Source organism: Onychomys torridus, chromosome 19, assembly GCF_903995425.1.
Source record: "Onychomys torridus chromosome 19, mOncTor1.1, whole genome shotgun sequence".
NCBI classification, from domain to species: Eukaryota; Metazoa; Chordata; class Mammalia; order Rodentia; family Cricetidae; genus Onychomys; species Onychomys torridus.
Window position 1 is genome coordinate 53,774,087 of NC_050461.1, and position 16,297 is coordinate 53,790,383.

The 16,297-nt window shown below is 46.0% G+C and overlaps 1 protein-coding gene across 1 annotated transcript in view; it reads left to right on the plus strand.

Annotated features, from left to right (window-relative positions):
* Positions 1–16,297, plus strand: part of Fndc1 (fibronectin type III domain containing 1) — a 64,351-nt gene that overhangs the window by 17,566 nt on the left and 30,488 nt on the right. Inside the window, exons 5-10 of the mRNA XM_036168700.1 lie at positions 1,883–1,981; positions 3,210–3,327; positions 6,144–6,331; positions 7,259–7,366; positions 10,414–10,602; positions 12,174–14,651. Of these exons, the coding sequence (XP_036024593.1) occupies positions 1,883–1,981; positions 3,210–3,327; positions 6,144–6,331; positions 7,259–7,366; positions 10,414–10,602; positions 12,174–14,651 (3,180 nt within the window). The remainder of the gene's footprint in view (positions 1–1,882; positions 1,982–3,209; positions 3,328–6,143; positions 6,332–7,258; positions 7,367–10,413; positions 10,603–12,173; positions 14,652–16,297) is intronic.

Consider the following 16,297-nt stretch of genomic DNA (forward strand, 5'->3'; position numbering starts at 1 on the left):
TGAAGACCTTGAGCAGATGGCTACACTCCTCTTTCTGAAGCATCCCAGAAGTCTTTGTTTTATCAGATGCTGTGTTCAGCCACTTGCTGGACACTTCAGGAGAGTGTCTATCAAGCCCCTTGATTGGGTGTTCCCAGCATGAGAGAACTGGGTGGTATGGTATTCTTTGTGTCTACATGGTCCCCACAAAGAGGCACAAGCCCTTCTGAGCCTTCTCAAAGCCCAGACTCCAGCAAAAAGACACCAGACAGCTCTCTTCTCCAATGCCACAAGAAATGCCAAGAGAGCCAAGGAAGCGAAAGGAGGCTCCAGGCTGGGTGTGCTTGCAAAGAGCAGATGTGGAAAAAGAGGCTTGGTGTGAAACCACAGAACGATCTGGCATCACTCCAGTCCTTCATTCTTGAACTGTCCCTTTGCTGCTGGATGGCTTCATTATGCATGTTGTTCAGCTCTGGTTTGATGACATGGACCAGACTCCACCCAGCTCTCCAGCCAAAGAGCTGAGACACTCTTTGCGGGTCCAATACCGTGGGAGAGTGCTGTTTACACAGAGTGTTTCACATGAACACCCATAGGAGTTTCATAGGAGTCTCACTCACCTCAAGTGCTAAAACATCATTTGGCAGCATCCTGTCCTTCATGGCTGGCCCTGCTAGTTTTTCTTCTCTTCAGCACTACACTTCTGCTCACCTGAAGATGATACAAACCTGTTCTTTTGCTGCCTAAACATGAGCAAAGTCGGACCTAAGGTACACGTGACCTCACATCGCCATCGCACAGGGTAGCCCTTCTCAGGCTTCTTCTACAGTATGTTGTCTTTTGAATTGTCATTTCATCAACAGCTTGGGCTTCTCATGGTGGGTTCCTGTGAAAAGGAGGCCTGAACAGAAGCCTGCTTCAGGACAGGGAGGGGTGAAGGTAAAGTGAATTCTCTGGGATCTGCTGTTACCTGGAAAGCCTGTCTTTGTGATTTATCCCGCACAACACTTTAACACTGTTCAGCACAGAAATGCCACAGCCAAGGGTCATGGCAGGAAGTGGACACACACTGAAGAACCTCAGAGACTAGCTTGAAGTCACATTAGCAACACATCTCGCCCCTAGACTGTCATTAAACACATTTCATCGGTGGTCTTCTGTGTCAGTGAAATCCCTGGGAAATGTACCAGTGCTGAAGTGATAATCGAGGGAGACCCCACACAGAGGGGGATGGGGTAAGCCCTGGGGTAGAGGGGCCCCAGGACTACAGAAGGGAGAGCAGATGATGAGATCCCTACGTAGGAGTGGTAAATGACAGAAGACAAGCAAATCTGAAGATCTTCAGGGAGATGCCAGATGGGAGACACTTGGGAAGTGAAATGCAATACTCTGCTCTCCTACACCAGAGGCTGAGAAATTAACCAGCCAAGAATTGCGTTGAAGAAGTGTATGTGGGATGCCCTGGGGTCACTGGGTGTTGATGCTGGTGTCAGTTTGGAGGTTGTACTTCCATCCAGTATTCAATGACCAAGGTACAAAGAGAAGTGTACATCTAGTGCTGGATACTTTCTGCTGTATCTGTGACAGCTGCTTATGGCCTGCTCCTTCCTCAGCTGAAGTCAGTAAGAGCCAGGGCCCCAAAGTTGTGTAGAGTTGTTGGAAGACCCAACCACTTTATGACTTCAGCAGTCACCTTACCCCTCTGAACCTGCCCTTACCTGTGAAACAAAGACAGTGATGGGGACCTCTTTGTAGAGTATAATGAGGACTAAATGAAGACAGACATTGAAGAGCTCATCATAGTTGGGGCAGGGGCAGGGCAGAGGAGGGGCTATGGGCTGTTAGGTAGATAGACTCCTGAGAAATGAGGACGCTGTCCTATCTCCTACTCTTTGGTCCACAGCCTCTGAGTCGGTGTATGTGGTCTCCCTGCAGTCCACCAACTCCCAGGGGCAGAGTCAGCCCGTCTACAGGGCCGCCCTCACAAAGCGCAAGAATTCAGGTATGTTGCCAAGGATGTGGTCGGTGAAACCATGGTCTGGTGTGAATGCTGTTTTCCACATGATGCTGGCTGTGATGGGGTGATGCGATTGGTGAATTTCAAGGGGAATGAAGGGATCTATCGGGCAGAGTGTCAAAGGTACAGACATGTTTATTCCTGTGTAGAGAGAGAATTCCTTTGATAAAACCCGTTTCACTGAGGATTATGGAGAGTTTTATAGTACAGTTGCTTTGCTGTGCCAGAGGGAGCGAGGCATCATTCCACGAAAGACACAGTCTAATTCATCTGTTAACTGACCCTAGTGAGACATAGAACAAAGCAGGAGAAAGCATAGGTGTGTTGGGGTGGCAGGGAGGCACACATACACACACCACTGTAGTTCACTTTGTGTAGAAGCGAGGGCAGAGAGTAGTATGAAAACACGTAATTATGGTTCACTATAGCCCAATCATTGTGCACTTATTACGTGTATTTTTTCTCACATCCATTGATGGGTATTTGTTACATCACTCATAATATTAGCAAATTACCTTTTCTGGCCATGAACCTCCATTTGAGGTGGCCTAGTTCCTTCCTGCTGCTGCGATAAATACCATGACGATAAACAGCTTAGGAGAGGAAAGGGTTAACGAACTATTACCCTTTGGGTGACGACAGTCATTCATTGAGGGAAGTCAGGGCAAACGCTGAAGCAGAAGCCATGGAGGAATGCGGACCCTGGCTCACCCCCTGCCTCATGCTCGGCTAGCTTTCTTAGATAGCCTAAGCCCACCTCCCAAGGGCTGGGTCCTGGCTGGTCCTCCCACATCTATCTCAGTTCCAAGTCTCAGTCCATTATTATTATGGTGTGACATGGTGCTAGAGAAGTAGCAGAGAGTCCTACATCTTGCAGGTAACTGGAAGTAGATTGTGTGAGTGTCACATGGAGTGAGGCTTGAGCAAAAGAGACCTCAAAGCCCGCCCCCAAAGTGACATACTTCCTCCAACAAGGCCACACCTACTTCAACAAGGCTATACTTCCTAATAGTGCCACTCTCTTTGGGGAGTGTTTCCTTTCAAATTGCCACACTCCCCCTTATACTGACAAAATATTCACTTAGCTTCCTGTTCATCTCATTTTACCTAAATTAAGCATGAGCAACTAAAAGCTAGGCAGGGCTTGACCAGAGGAAGTCAGTATGGAGCCTATGGCAAGAGGAGCCTTTCTGTGTGCCCACTGTCATTTCAGAAGACAGTGAGCTGGATGTACCTGAAGACATCAGTGTTCGGGTCATGTCATCTCAGTCTGTACTCGTAGCCTGGGTGGATCCTCTTGTGGAAAAACAGAAGAGAGTTGTTGCATCAAGGTACACATGCTTATTTCTTATCTTTATGTATGAGAGAAATGCAGCTTCTCTGGCCTTTAAATGAATTCAGTAATTTTCTTTTTTAATTAGGCAAAGATTTATTTATTTTACTGTTTGTGCATGAATGGTTTGCTTGCATGTATGTATGTGTACCATGTGCATGACTGAGCTAGAAGAAGGTGCAAGATATTCTGGAACTGGAATTATAGATGGTTGTGAGCCAACATTCGGACGCTGGGAACCAAACCTGGATCCTGTGGAAGAGACCAGTGCTCTTAATGGCTAACCCAACTTTCCAGCCTGACTTTCTTTTCTTTTTCTGTATCTGTACCAACTGACCCCTCTTTTACTGTTGAATGGTCCAGTACCCTGTGACAATCTATTTCCTGCAAATCAAATCAGGCCTGGGAGTGTAATTCACAGGACAGGAAGTCACATCTCATGGGCTCCTTTTTGTCTTATATGTGGAAGTGTCCTGCATTTGTTGTTCCTCTGACTCAGTTTCCCTCTGTGCAGTGTTCACTGTGAGAGAAGTCTTCTTGAAGAGTCAAGGCAGGATGAATTTTTATGCAGAGTGGTAGATGTTGGTCTGATGCTGCACATATGATCCCTCAGTAGACATTTGCTGACCTCTGAAGTTCGTCATGTCCTGCTTGGTTGTGTGTAACCAAGAGACGCTCTTCTCTTATCTCATGATGTTGTGCTATTCTGCTTTTTATATCCATTTGTAGTAGCAACAGCCCAAAACAATCTTACCAAATTACAATCATTTTTATGTGAGCTTTATGATTTTCCACATTGCAGAGAAACCCAGTGAATATGGGTAAAAAGAGTTTCTATGTTCCAAAACTTGATAGTTTATATAACCAAGAAGAAGCCAAATATTTGTGGCCTGGTTATTAGGTACTGACTTTTGAACCTATCTACAGCAAGAAAGTGGGTTGTACTTTGAAATAAGAGAAATATAATGCTCAGATTATAAATGTATATACACTGTGATCCATAGTAGGTCCAGGATGGCCTTGACTGTCTGCTGGTAGACTGATACCTGCTTCTATTGGGGGACCCAGAAGAGTCACTGTGTCTCTCGATCCATATACTCTCCCCCAACAGGAAGTGCTCATGTTTACTCTGGGATTTGGTTTCCAACATCTTGCTGAAAACTAGAGGAAGCTAGACTCTCCTGAGAAGGACTGCTTTACCCATTGCTGTGCTGTCTTCAGCTGATGCCTTCTCCTGCCTTCCACACATAGCCAACAACACTTGTGTGTGTGTGCACATGTACATGTGCATGCAGAAGCCAGACGTCAGCCTTGGGTGTTGTTCCTCAGGTGGCTTCTGCCTTTTTCTACTTATGGTCTTGAGAGAGGGCCAAATACTGGCCTGAAGCTTGCCAAGTAGGCTAGGCTGGCTGGCCAGCAAGCCCCAGGGTTCCCCTGTCTGGTATTATAAGCGTGTACCACCATGCCTGTGGTGATATAGTGTGTCCCCCAATGTATTGTTCACTCTAATAAACTTATCTGGGGTCAGAGGACAGAACAGCCGCTAGATAGATATAGAGGCCAGAAAATGGTGGCACTCACACCTTTAATCCTAGCATTCTGGAGGCAGAGATCCATCTGGATGTCTATGAATTCAAAGCCACACTGGAACATCCAGGCATGGTGACACACGCCTTTAATCCCAGGAAGTGATGGTAGGAGGCAGAAAGGTATATAAGGCACGAGGACCAGGAACTAGAGCTGGTTAAGTTTTCAGGCTTTAAGCAGCAGATCAGCTGAGATCCATTTGTATGAGGACTCAGAGGCTTCCAGTTTGAGGAAATAGGATTGGCTGAGAAGTTGGCAAGGTGAGGTTAGTTGTGGCCTGTTATCTCTCTCTGATCTTTCAGCATTCACCCCAATACCTGGCTCCAGGCTTGTTTTTTTATTAATAAGACCTTTTAAGTTTCATGTTACACATGTCCATCGTTTTTACATGGGTTTTGTGAATCAGACTCTGGTCCTTACACTTGCCTTACAAGCACTTTACCCTCTGAACTATCTCTCCCGACACCTGGATAGAACATTCTTCATGCCTCAAAACCTTTCTACTGGGAAGAAGCCATGAAGAAAAGCATGATTAAAAGGGGTGCAGTCTTCAGAGTTTTCTGCCCCTAGAGTGCCGAGGATGTCTGCTGTCTGGGGGTTTTTGAGTATCAGTACATTTGGTTTTTCTCCCCCTTGCAGATCATACTGGACACCTCTCTAAGCCACTCTGTCCTGCTTTGGTTCCACTTTTCACAGCAGTAAGTCTATTCAAGATCACATGTTCCCTGTTCTACTGAGTCTGTAGAACATGTCCAATTGAACATGAAATAAGGCTTTTTTGCACACTTACATGTGCTTGCATGCATGCATGAGTTCATGTGTGTGTGTGTGTGTGTGTGTGTGTACCTGGCTACCTGGAGTCAGTTCTGGTTCTTGGAATTGTCACATTCTTCAGCCCATGTGCACAAACATCACTGAGAAATTAGCTGCTCATAAATTCTGCCTATCTCCTTCTGACCCTTCTCTGTTTGGTCTTTGGAACACTGGGATATTCTTAGTCTTGGACAGGAATGCACTCTGTATCTCTTGGCCTGCCTTCCACACCTTTCCAGGAAACCTGTCTGCAGATTCTTAGAGCCAATGACATGGTCAAAAATTTAGATTTTTCTCCTCACATCTCCCTGCTTACTTTCAGAAGTTACCAGGGGAAAACAAACATCAAGGATTCTGGAATCCCACTTTAAAGACTCTGGTCCACAGGATGATTGTTGTATGGTTTTCTCATAGACAATACACCGTGCGCTACCGTGAGAAGGGAGAGTCAGCCAGGTGGGATTACAAGCAAGTCTCTAACAGGCGTGTCCTGGTGGACAACCTGATCCCAGACACAGTGTACGAGTTTGCAGTCCGGATTTCACAAGGTGAACGGGATGGCAAGTGGAGCGCATCCATCTTCCAGAGAACTCCAGAATCCGGTTTGTGATTGAAATGGCCTTGGGGTTTCTATGGAGGGTCACTCCTCAACTGGGACTTAGCACAATCCAAGAAATCAGTGGTGGCACAGGGCAGCTTTTAAAGTCTCACTAACTATAAATCTTACTTGTAGAGTTTGTATGTGTAGTTAGAATAAGAGTTGGAGTTTGGGTCTAGAACTATTGAATTAAAAGAGAGAGAGGCAGAGAGGGAGAAATGAAAGGGGTTGAGGAGCAGTTTTGTTGGGTCCATGCTTTGTACTCTGATAGCCCATTTCTGCCAAAATGTTCTTCTGGCATGTCACACCTACCAAACTCCAGTGTGCAGCACACACAGGTTGCTGTTGTGGCCACAGATGTTGCTGGGTGGGCTAGCTTTTGATGCATGATCTCTCTGAGGCTGGGGTTAATATTTGAGTTTGGGAAAAATCTTCTCTGTAGCCCAGGCTATCATTCAATAATAGCTGGAACTACATCTTTAAAAGTTGCCCTGGGATTGATATGAAGCATGGCTTTTATCCCAGCACTTGGGATGCAGAAGCAAGTGGATCTATGAGAATCCAAGGATAACCTGGTCTACATATCAAGTTGCAGGCCAGCCAGGGCAACACAGTAAGATCCTGTCAGAAAAGCAAAAGTTGTACTAAAAGGATGTTGCAGATTTTGAATGTCTAATGTTGTAATATTGAGCCAGAAGGGAACATTGGAATTCCAAAAAGCCTGTTTCTAGATGTGTCTAGACTCGCTGTGTGAGTTGGTTGAAGTGACATGAAGTCACTTCACAAAAAGCTGGTGTACAGCCATCTCTTGTGTGTCATCAACGTGAGCCCACTCTCTCTTTAGTAAATAGTGGGTGAGGGGCCTGTCTCTATCTGCATTGGGAGGTCCAGGGGAGCCTTGTGAAATGTTTGATGTCCTGTCATCGTCTAGCGCCCACCACCGCGCCCGAGAACCTGAATGTCTGGCCAGTCAGCGGCAAGCCCACGGTTGTCACTGTATCCTGGGATGCACTGCCGGAGACGGAGGGGAAAGTGAAAGGTAGGCATCTCCTCCTTACCTTTCTGAGCAATGCTGCTTCGGTTACTCTGATGAAAAACATGGTGCTCTAGACAAGCAACGTGTATAGTGAGGTGCTAACTCGGGGGTCAGGGGGTGGGCATGGAGGCTTCATTTGGATGTACATTATCTGAGAGCCAGGCAGTTACCTGCCAGTTATTCTTTTCATCTTCCTGTTGGCAGGATCTTCAGCATAGCCACCTGGAGATATTTTAAACTATACTATGTGCTACCATAACATTTACACCCTGTGCTAATTCTAGAGCTTTCCATTGTGCCCAAGAGATCCTGAAAGTAGAAGTTGGCAAGGGTCTGCTGGGACCATAAAGATCTTCAGTGAGACCATAAATACTTCCAATGGGGCTGAAAACCTTAAGTCATAACTTCCAGAAAGTGGATTTGTTCTGTAAATTTCAGCCTGTATTGATTTATTTGGGTCAAGAAAAGAACAACAAAAAAATAGAAATAAAGATTATCAGAGCTTTAAAAGAATAAAAATAGGATGGGATATGTACAGCAAATGAAGCTGAAAAGTAGTCTGTTGAGACTGTTAAGAAAGCCCAGAAATATTTTCATTTCTATGTGAAAGTCTCAGAAATCTGAAGACATTTTAAAGATTCACATTGGGTTTTGCCTGGGTTTGCTGACAAGTATGCCCTCACTATAGGAAAGATGGAATCCTTATTTAGAGACAGGAATCTTTATATTGTTACTAGCTTAGTTAGGGTTTCTGTTGCTGTGAAGAGACACCATCACCATGGCAACTCTTAGAAAGGAAAACATTTAATTGGTGCTCACTTACAGTTCTGAGGTTCAGTCCATTATCATCATGGTGGGACATGGCGACGTGTAGGCAGACATGGTTTCTACATCTTGCACAGGCAACAGGAAATGAACTGAGATACTGGATGATATCTTGAGCATAGAAGACTTCAAAGTCCACCGCACAGTGACACACTTCTTCCAACAAGGCCATACTTATTCCAAGAAAGCCATATCTCCTAATAGTGCCACTCCTTATGAGCTTATGGGGGCTCATTCAAACTACCATGTAATGTTTGGGAGAGGCAAATTTAAGTCTGATACACCCAAAAGCTCTGAGCAGTTTGTTCAGGCTCAGAGAAACACAGAAAACCATGACCAGTCTCCTTTGAGAATTTCCTGCTGGAAACTATTGAACGGTTCAACTGTAAGATGACTTGGCTCACATGTAGTGTGCCTTTTCATAGGACAACGGAGCTCCAGGAGGACTATAGTGTGATATTTTCTATACTTACTTTCTTTTCAATTTTTAGAAAGAATGGATTTTTTATTATTCTTTTAGCTTGTCCCCATCCCCCACAGGAACAAATGAAGAGAATATATATTTAGCTGGCCCCTTTAACTTGTGATTGTTATGAAAACGTAAGCACTGGCCCCCGTGTATAAGGACTGTAATGCTGGAAAGGCCTCTGAAAAGGAGTAAAGACACCTTTTTGGCAGATTAGATTTTCAGGTTTTGACAATAGCAGTTACTGCCCATCTAGTGGACTTATTTTCACAATACCAACTCATTCTTTTTCTAGTGCCTATCACAAATAATGCTGAAGGAAACCACATGTCACCAGCTAAATATTGCCAGAAGTAATGATAGCTACTGAGTTCTTAGAGATGGAAGATTTGTGTATCTTAACCCTGTTGAGTTTCCATAGGGGTATAATTGTGAGTTTAAAATTCCTAATTAATTGGGGGCATAGTAAGAGGGTACACTTTTTGACATGGTTAAGCATTTTTCTAGATGTTCTTAACCCTTTAAGGAATCATAAATATGTGTTTTTGTAGCATGAGGGCTCTCTCACTTCTCTACAGTGACTAGTTCTATGAGAAAAGGATGCTGGGTTTCCCCAGACAGATGATGCAAAGACATTTCTAGTTGGAATTTTTTTAATGTACTTTTTAAAACTTAGACCTTAGAGAAAGGGGAAGACTTCCCCATACTCGTGTAGTTGCTTGTTCTGAGGTCATTCTCATATTAACTTGGTATGTTATTTGAATCTTAAGTTCTTGAGAGAATAGGCAAGGACAGTTCTTTGTTGAACATTAAAATTACACTGTGAAATATGCCTTTGGCTTCCATTGTTTTAGATACATATTTCTAAGTATATACATACAACCTACTCATCCCATCTAATGTTAGTTGTATGAACGTGATTTCAGGGCTGACCACTTGGGAGGGTTAGGAGGGGGCAGAGGGAAAATGGTGTAATTATATTTTAATTTCAAAAAAATAAAATAAAGAACAAGTTTTAAAATATAAATAAATACAAAAAATTCACATGTAATAAAAGAAACAGTTCCTTATACTGGACTGCACATGGTTTTCAGACTCCCAGGGCATTATGTGCTTGTAGACAAGCCAATAAAAATGGAAGCATTAGGAACTGTAGAGCCCCCTATGAGTGACTTTTCCTCACAGTTTTGAATATTATGAAATATTCTCAGCAGCACAGAGTGAATAAGAACTTTTTTAATTCTTGCAAAAGTGAAGATTTATGACAAATATGGCATATTTTCTGAGTTAATGTACTAAAAGTCACTTCACTTGGTAAATGAAATGTGATGTGAGCAATTATTCAGAACCAGTTCCTGGGAGTCAGCACTTTTGGGGTCTCTTGCTTCCTTGCATTGGCATATGTAATGCCACTATAGAAAGTCTGTAAATAAATGGAACCCCCCAAATTAGTGTATATATATATATATATATACACATATATATATATTTGGTCATTTGTATAAAGATAACTGTCCCCACCCTGTGTGCTTCATATGCTAAAAACGGTGAGCAGCCTGCTTGCAGCTTCCGAGGGCTCTAATGAGTGTGAATTGGCCTTGCACCCCATTCTTCTGCTACAGCTGTTGGCCAGGTGTGCATCACCAGGGTGTGAGCTTCAGCAATGTGTGTCCTAATTCCTTCTGCTCACACCATCTGTCTGCCGGATACAGGACTGTGTTCATTTTCTTCCTTCCAACCGTCTGCCAAATCATTTCAGAATACATTCTTTCATATGCCCCGGCTCTCAAACCATTTGGAGCAAAGTCCCTCACCTTCTCTGGACACACTACTTCTGCCCTGGTGGACGGCCTGCAGCCTGGAGAACGCTATCTGTTCAAAATCCGGGCCACAAACAGGAGAGGCCAGGGGCCACACTCCAAAGCCTTCATTGTCGCTATACCAACAAGTAAGCATTGTGTGTTTGTGCTTTCCCTCTCTTTCATTCCTGCTGTTTGTTTTGTGTTACTTTGAATCATGCTTTTGGGTTTAGAAATGCTCAGTTGATGGTTTTTCAGGGCTGAGTTTGCACAGCTATTTCCGAAGTATTTTGTAGTCCCCTTTGAAATCAATCTTTCCAAAAACTAAAATGTTACTACTGATATTAATAATTCATTTGCAGCATTATCAACATATTAGTTACATGATTACTTTAGCATTAGCGTTTAGTTTGGGGTTTATATTGGGGGGGGAAGAACACATTTGAAAGCTCAATTTGGCATTTTAATAGTTAGCTGTCTGTTGCAAGCATTAAAACGCTCACTTTGTCTTCTGTTATTTCAGAGTGTGTCACATTTCTCAGAAGACTTTCAATTGTTTAGTTTGTCTGACCGGTATTAAAACCAGCAAGTTCACGAAGATCTGGAGATGGGGAGGGGGGACTGTCTGTGGACCTTGCTTCCTTTGTTACTTCCTGACATTTATTCTCGATATGCACAGCTCCCCGCTTCACTGTGCGCTGTGAAGACGCACAGTTTCATGCAGGAAGACACTGAAAAAGATGTCTGTTCCTTCTAGGTCCTCCTGCTGCTGTATAAATTCCTTTCCAACGCAGCCTCCTCCCCTCTGTCCTTCTTCAAGACAGAATGAATCACAGGATATGTTTAAGATCTTATTTTGCCAACTCGGGGCTCTATTTTAAGCCTTATTTTGGGGATACAAATGCATCCATTGTGAAAGAAACTTGAAGTCAGGGAGGAAGCAAGTGAAAGTATGCTGAGGGGAAGCAGGGATGCCTGGTGGTGCTTCAGCGTGTACGAGCTTGGTGCTCACTCCCGTCCCTTACAAGTTCCATCTGTCATTCCACCATAACTCAGAGTGCAGGTCACCTGACATTAAGAACAGCCATACTACATTGCAAACACACTGATGATTAGCTTAAGACAGTCCTGTGTAAGACCCTGCACTTACAAAACCAGTGATTCATAGTCATCCCTCAGTATTTTGGGGTTGGTTCCAACACCCCCAATGATACCAGCTCTGCAGACATTCAAGTCCTTTTTCTAAAATAGGACTGTTTGCACAGGACCCGCACACACATTTCCCCTTCAAATCATCCCTAGCTTACTTACACAATAATATAGTGGAAATGCTGTGTGAGTGCTATGTTATTTCGGGGGAAAATGAGTCTACACACGGTCAGTACAGACACATTTCTGAAGCAAGATTGGCTGAATCTGAGGCTGCAGACTCTACGGATGTGGAGGGCTGACTGTACATCTCGACATTCACTCTAGAATTTCTTCAAATGATAAACTGTGGTATCCTTTGATTCAATCCACACATACATTCTAGAACTCTGTTATCTGAAGTAAAAATAAAACAACAATAAAAACAATGTTATAATTGGGAATGTGCGTGTTTGGTGTTCTAAGGAATTAGAAGTGATCAGTTATAATGAGAAATTCAGAACACCTCCACACTGGATGGTGGTTACTCCTGAACCTCCTCTGACACCCATCCTTTAAAAATCTGTTCCAGCCAGTTCCACAGAGGCCAGCCCACGCCAGGATGGGAGGAACAAACCTCAGCTTTCTTCCCCTGCTCCCAAAGCTGCAACTTCTTCAGAACATACTCCCCCAGCCAAAAATGTCAAGGATGTTCTCCTTGACTTAAAGAACAAAATCCTGGCTAACGGTGGGCTGCCCAGGAAAACCCAGCTTCGCTCTAAACCGGGAGAGCTGGATCCCCAGGCCACAGAAGTCACTGGTGAGGAGGAACTGGATTCCCTTGAAGATCCTCGTTCATCACGGTTGGAGACCCTAGACCAGAGGCGACCCCTGAGAGTACCAAGTAGATCTGGTCCTTGGGTTCCAGCTCCTGGCAGGACTCCAGCAAGGGCTGGCCCACCAGTGCCGTCCCGCAAGGAAGGGATGGACAGGCGTGGCCCCTCACTGGTCCCCCACCCACGTCCAGGGGTTGACCCTTCAGTGACAGCCTCTTCTGCCTACCCGGGGCTCAGCTCTATAGACAATGATTCTGTGAACCCAAATGAGGATGATCAAGAAGGCTCCCCTGACCCTAAAGCTGCTTCTTCCCAGTCACCTAAGGATCCAGTCGGGTCACCTAAGAATTCGGTCGGGTCCCAGCCAACCTCGACCCCTCGCCGCCATGTGACTTCTCACATGCTCAGGGACAAAATCCGGGTGCTCCCAGGGGCAAAAGCAGAGTCCTCTGCATCAACGCGTTCCCATTCTTCCACCAGTGAGGAAGATTCCAGTGCTGCAGCCCAACCCTCGGGACTTCTCCCGTTGCACAGAGGGTCCACTCGACCACACTCCAGACCCCAGCTTTCTAGGGGTTGGAAGGACCGCCAGGATGCCCCTGCCTCCGGTTCCCACACACCTTCCCGGACTGCCGTGTCACCCCCCGGCTCTTCTCACCCCTTTGCCTTGATGGAAGGCTCCGAGGAAGAGGACACTTCTGATGGTGGAGGAGAAGGTGACAGACATACCGAGGACACCAGGAGGCAGGCTGAGGCCACTGCACAGACCCAACAGACCCGGCCTGCCTTGGCACACTTCAGTTTGACGCGGAATAAACCCTTCACTACTCACGGCAGAAATCCGAACAGATTTTCCAGATTCCGGGGACTAAGGCTGCAGCCCTCTGGGTCCCCTCAGTCTACCTCAGCTCCCAAAGTCCTCACCAGGGCTCCTTCACAGCCTGCATCCCACACCAGGCCTGGCTCTGATGTCTATGGAGATGGCGAGGATGAAAAGCCACTTTCAGCCACTGTGGTCAATGATCGTACACCTTCCTCCTCCAGGCACCCAGCCTCTGGGAGATGGGACACCCTAAGAAGAGGTTCCCAGGGAGGGGCCAGCTTGTACAGGAAGGACCTCACCCCAGAAAATCCCAAAGCTGCTGGAGCAGATGTACATCCTGAGGGCAAACCCCCTCTGTCCTCCAAGGTACAAGACTTTCAACAGAGCACCAATGAGGATGCTCACCAAATATCCCCAGGGCCTACCAGCCGCCAGTTGTCCCCTGCTCGGCTTCCAGCATCGAGATCACAACCCTTCCTCGGGTCCACTGTTCCCAGAAGAATGGCACCTGGCCGCAGCTCAGAGGTTTCCAGTTCTCAGAGCAAGGATGACGACAGGTCACTTTCCCAACCTAAGCTGTTGCTGGATCGCGCGGGGCGTGACCGCCTACGCACAGTGAACTCCCGTGGGATGCTTCCCGCGGCTCCCCAGAGTCAGGATGAGGATTCCCAGAGCAGCTATGAGGATAACAGCACTGAAGTGGAGGCCCCAGATTCCCGGGCTCCCACTCACTCGGCTCGTGCCAAGGATGCCAACCCATCCACTCTCAGGCATCGGCAGGTGGGCTCCCAGCCGGGGAATGGTGATAGCAGCCACCCTCAGCCCAGCCATGCAGGAGCCTCTGTGAGACCCAGTCGGCCTGGCAGCTCCCATCCCCGGACCCAGGTTTCCAGCAGGGCTGGGGTCCAGGCCACACCAGTGAAGAAGCTCTCACCTTCCAAGGGTCCCCTGCCACCCGAATCTCAGCAGTCAGTCTTCGCTGAGGAGGAGAAGGAGGAGGAGGAAGAGGAAAATGAAGGAGTTTTAAAAGGCAAGGAAGATTCTCTGTCTACCTCAGTTTCAAAGTGGCCTTCTTCCTCCTCCCGCAGGGGCGACAGAAACTTTGACAAGGACAGGGCTGCCATTGGGCTGGCTCCCCAGGGAGGGAGCCTTGTGCAGGAAGAGAATACCATCCCTGGAAGGCGACCACCAGGTAGCCCTTCACTAGCCTCACACCCATCTCCCCGGTACCAGCCTCGAAACCCTGCTACTGCAAGCCCCGCCACCAGCACCCACTCCTGGCCAAGGTATACCACCCGCGCCCCTCCCAGCTATGCCTCCACAACACCCATGCTCTCCTTGCGCCAGCGGATGCAGCGGAGATTCCGGACCCCAGTCTCGCGCCAGCCCCCGAAACCCGTGCTTACACAAGGTAACTAACTGGTCCTCACCTAGGGCCACCCAACCTGTTCGGTTTCCTTCTAGAAAGGGCTCAGTGGTTCAAAGCGGTTTTTTGTTTGTTCGTTTTAAAGCCTATGTTGTGTGACTAAGCATCCTCAATAACCAGGCAGGCATCATTGCCACTTCTCTGTTTAGCTGTGTGTTGGGGGCGGGGATGGGTTTGCCCTGTGGCCTCTGCTTTTAGATGGCTTTGACCCTGGGAGGCCAGACCCTGCCGGCTTCAAACATGGGCTCCTAACATGCAGCCCAGTATCCTGTACCCTCCAAACTGTCCCTTAGTCTGTGAAGGTGTGTCACAGCCAGATGTTATTTTCAGTTATTCACTTGGCAGAACATATTTAAGGAACCAACACTAATAACACATATTATGTGTGTGTGTGTGTGTGTATATATGTATATACATTTGTGTGTATGTGTATGTATATTTTTGTGTATGTGTGTGTGCATTTGTGTGTGTATGTGTGTGCATTTGTATGTATGTATATATGTATATACATTTGTGTGTATATATGTGTATGTATGTTTATGTGTATGTGTGTGTATATGTGTGTGTGTGTGTGTGTATGTGTGTGTGTGTGTGTGTGTGTGTGTGTATACTGGCTTGTCTTCTGCTTGGTTCATCCTTATCTTTTGCATATAAAACTTAACCAAATAAACCCTAGCTCAATTTCAAATGCCTTCTATAGGAACTGCTTAGGCATTTCATTCACCAAATGGTGTCCATAACCTGCAGAAAGCATGTGGTAAAGCTGTCATAGAGCTGAGTCAGGCTAACATAGGCCCTGAATTCTGTAACAGACAATGAACATAGACAACTATGAACTAGGGTCCATGTGAACCCTCAGGTCAGGGTCCGCGGCATTTGTGATACCTTTGTGTTCAGTTGAACCTTGCACTTCTTTCCTGTGCAACTGAAGTTTCTTAGAACGTTTTCAACAAGTGCATTAGAATCTGATGGTATTATTTACTGATTCATTAATTCATTTGAGACAGTGCCTCACTCAGTAGTCCAGACTGGCCTGGCACTTACTGTATAGCTTAAGTGGCCTTTTCTAAACGTAAAGCAATTCTCTTGTTTTAGCCCCTTAGAGCTGAGGGCGCATGAATCGCCACACCTGACAGCATTTGTTAATTTGCTTGGTGCATTGGCCCATGTTGGGATAGTTTTTCTACTATGACTTTTTAAAGTGACAGCTGCATTAACAGATGTAGAGCTAGATGTAGAGTTTGCCAATGCCTTGTATGTACTAGAACCCAATACATGCTTGCTCTACAAGGGAAGGCATGAACTAAGTCTGTCCAGCAGTCTTGTCAGAAGCCCTGACACTTCTCCTGAAGGCAGGCTGGGCCACAGAGTCTCCAAGTTGAGAATAAATGCCACTGTCCCCCAGAAGAGCTGGTCCAAAACAACTCAGTAAATACTTCTCAAGCTGTACTGCAAAGCCCAGCATGCTGGGACAACACCTCATGACTACAGACACCTGGAACACTGGTCAGATGGCCTTCAAAACTCCTTAGAGATCATCTTCATTGTTCCGACACCTTCCCATTCCTCAGGTGAAAATGAGGCTAGCGCTACTAAGGTCTTAAACTTCATGTACAAAGGTACTTAGGAGG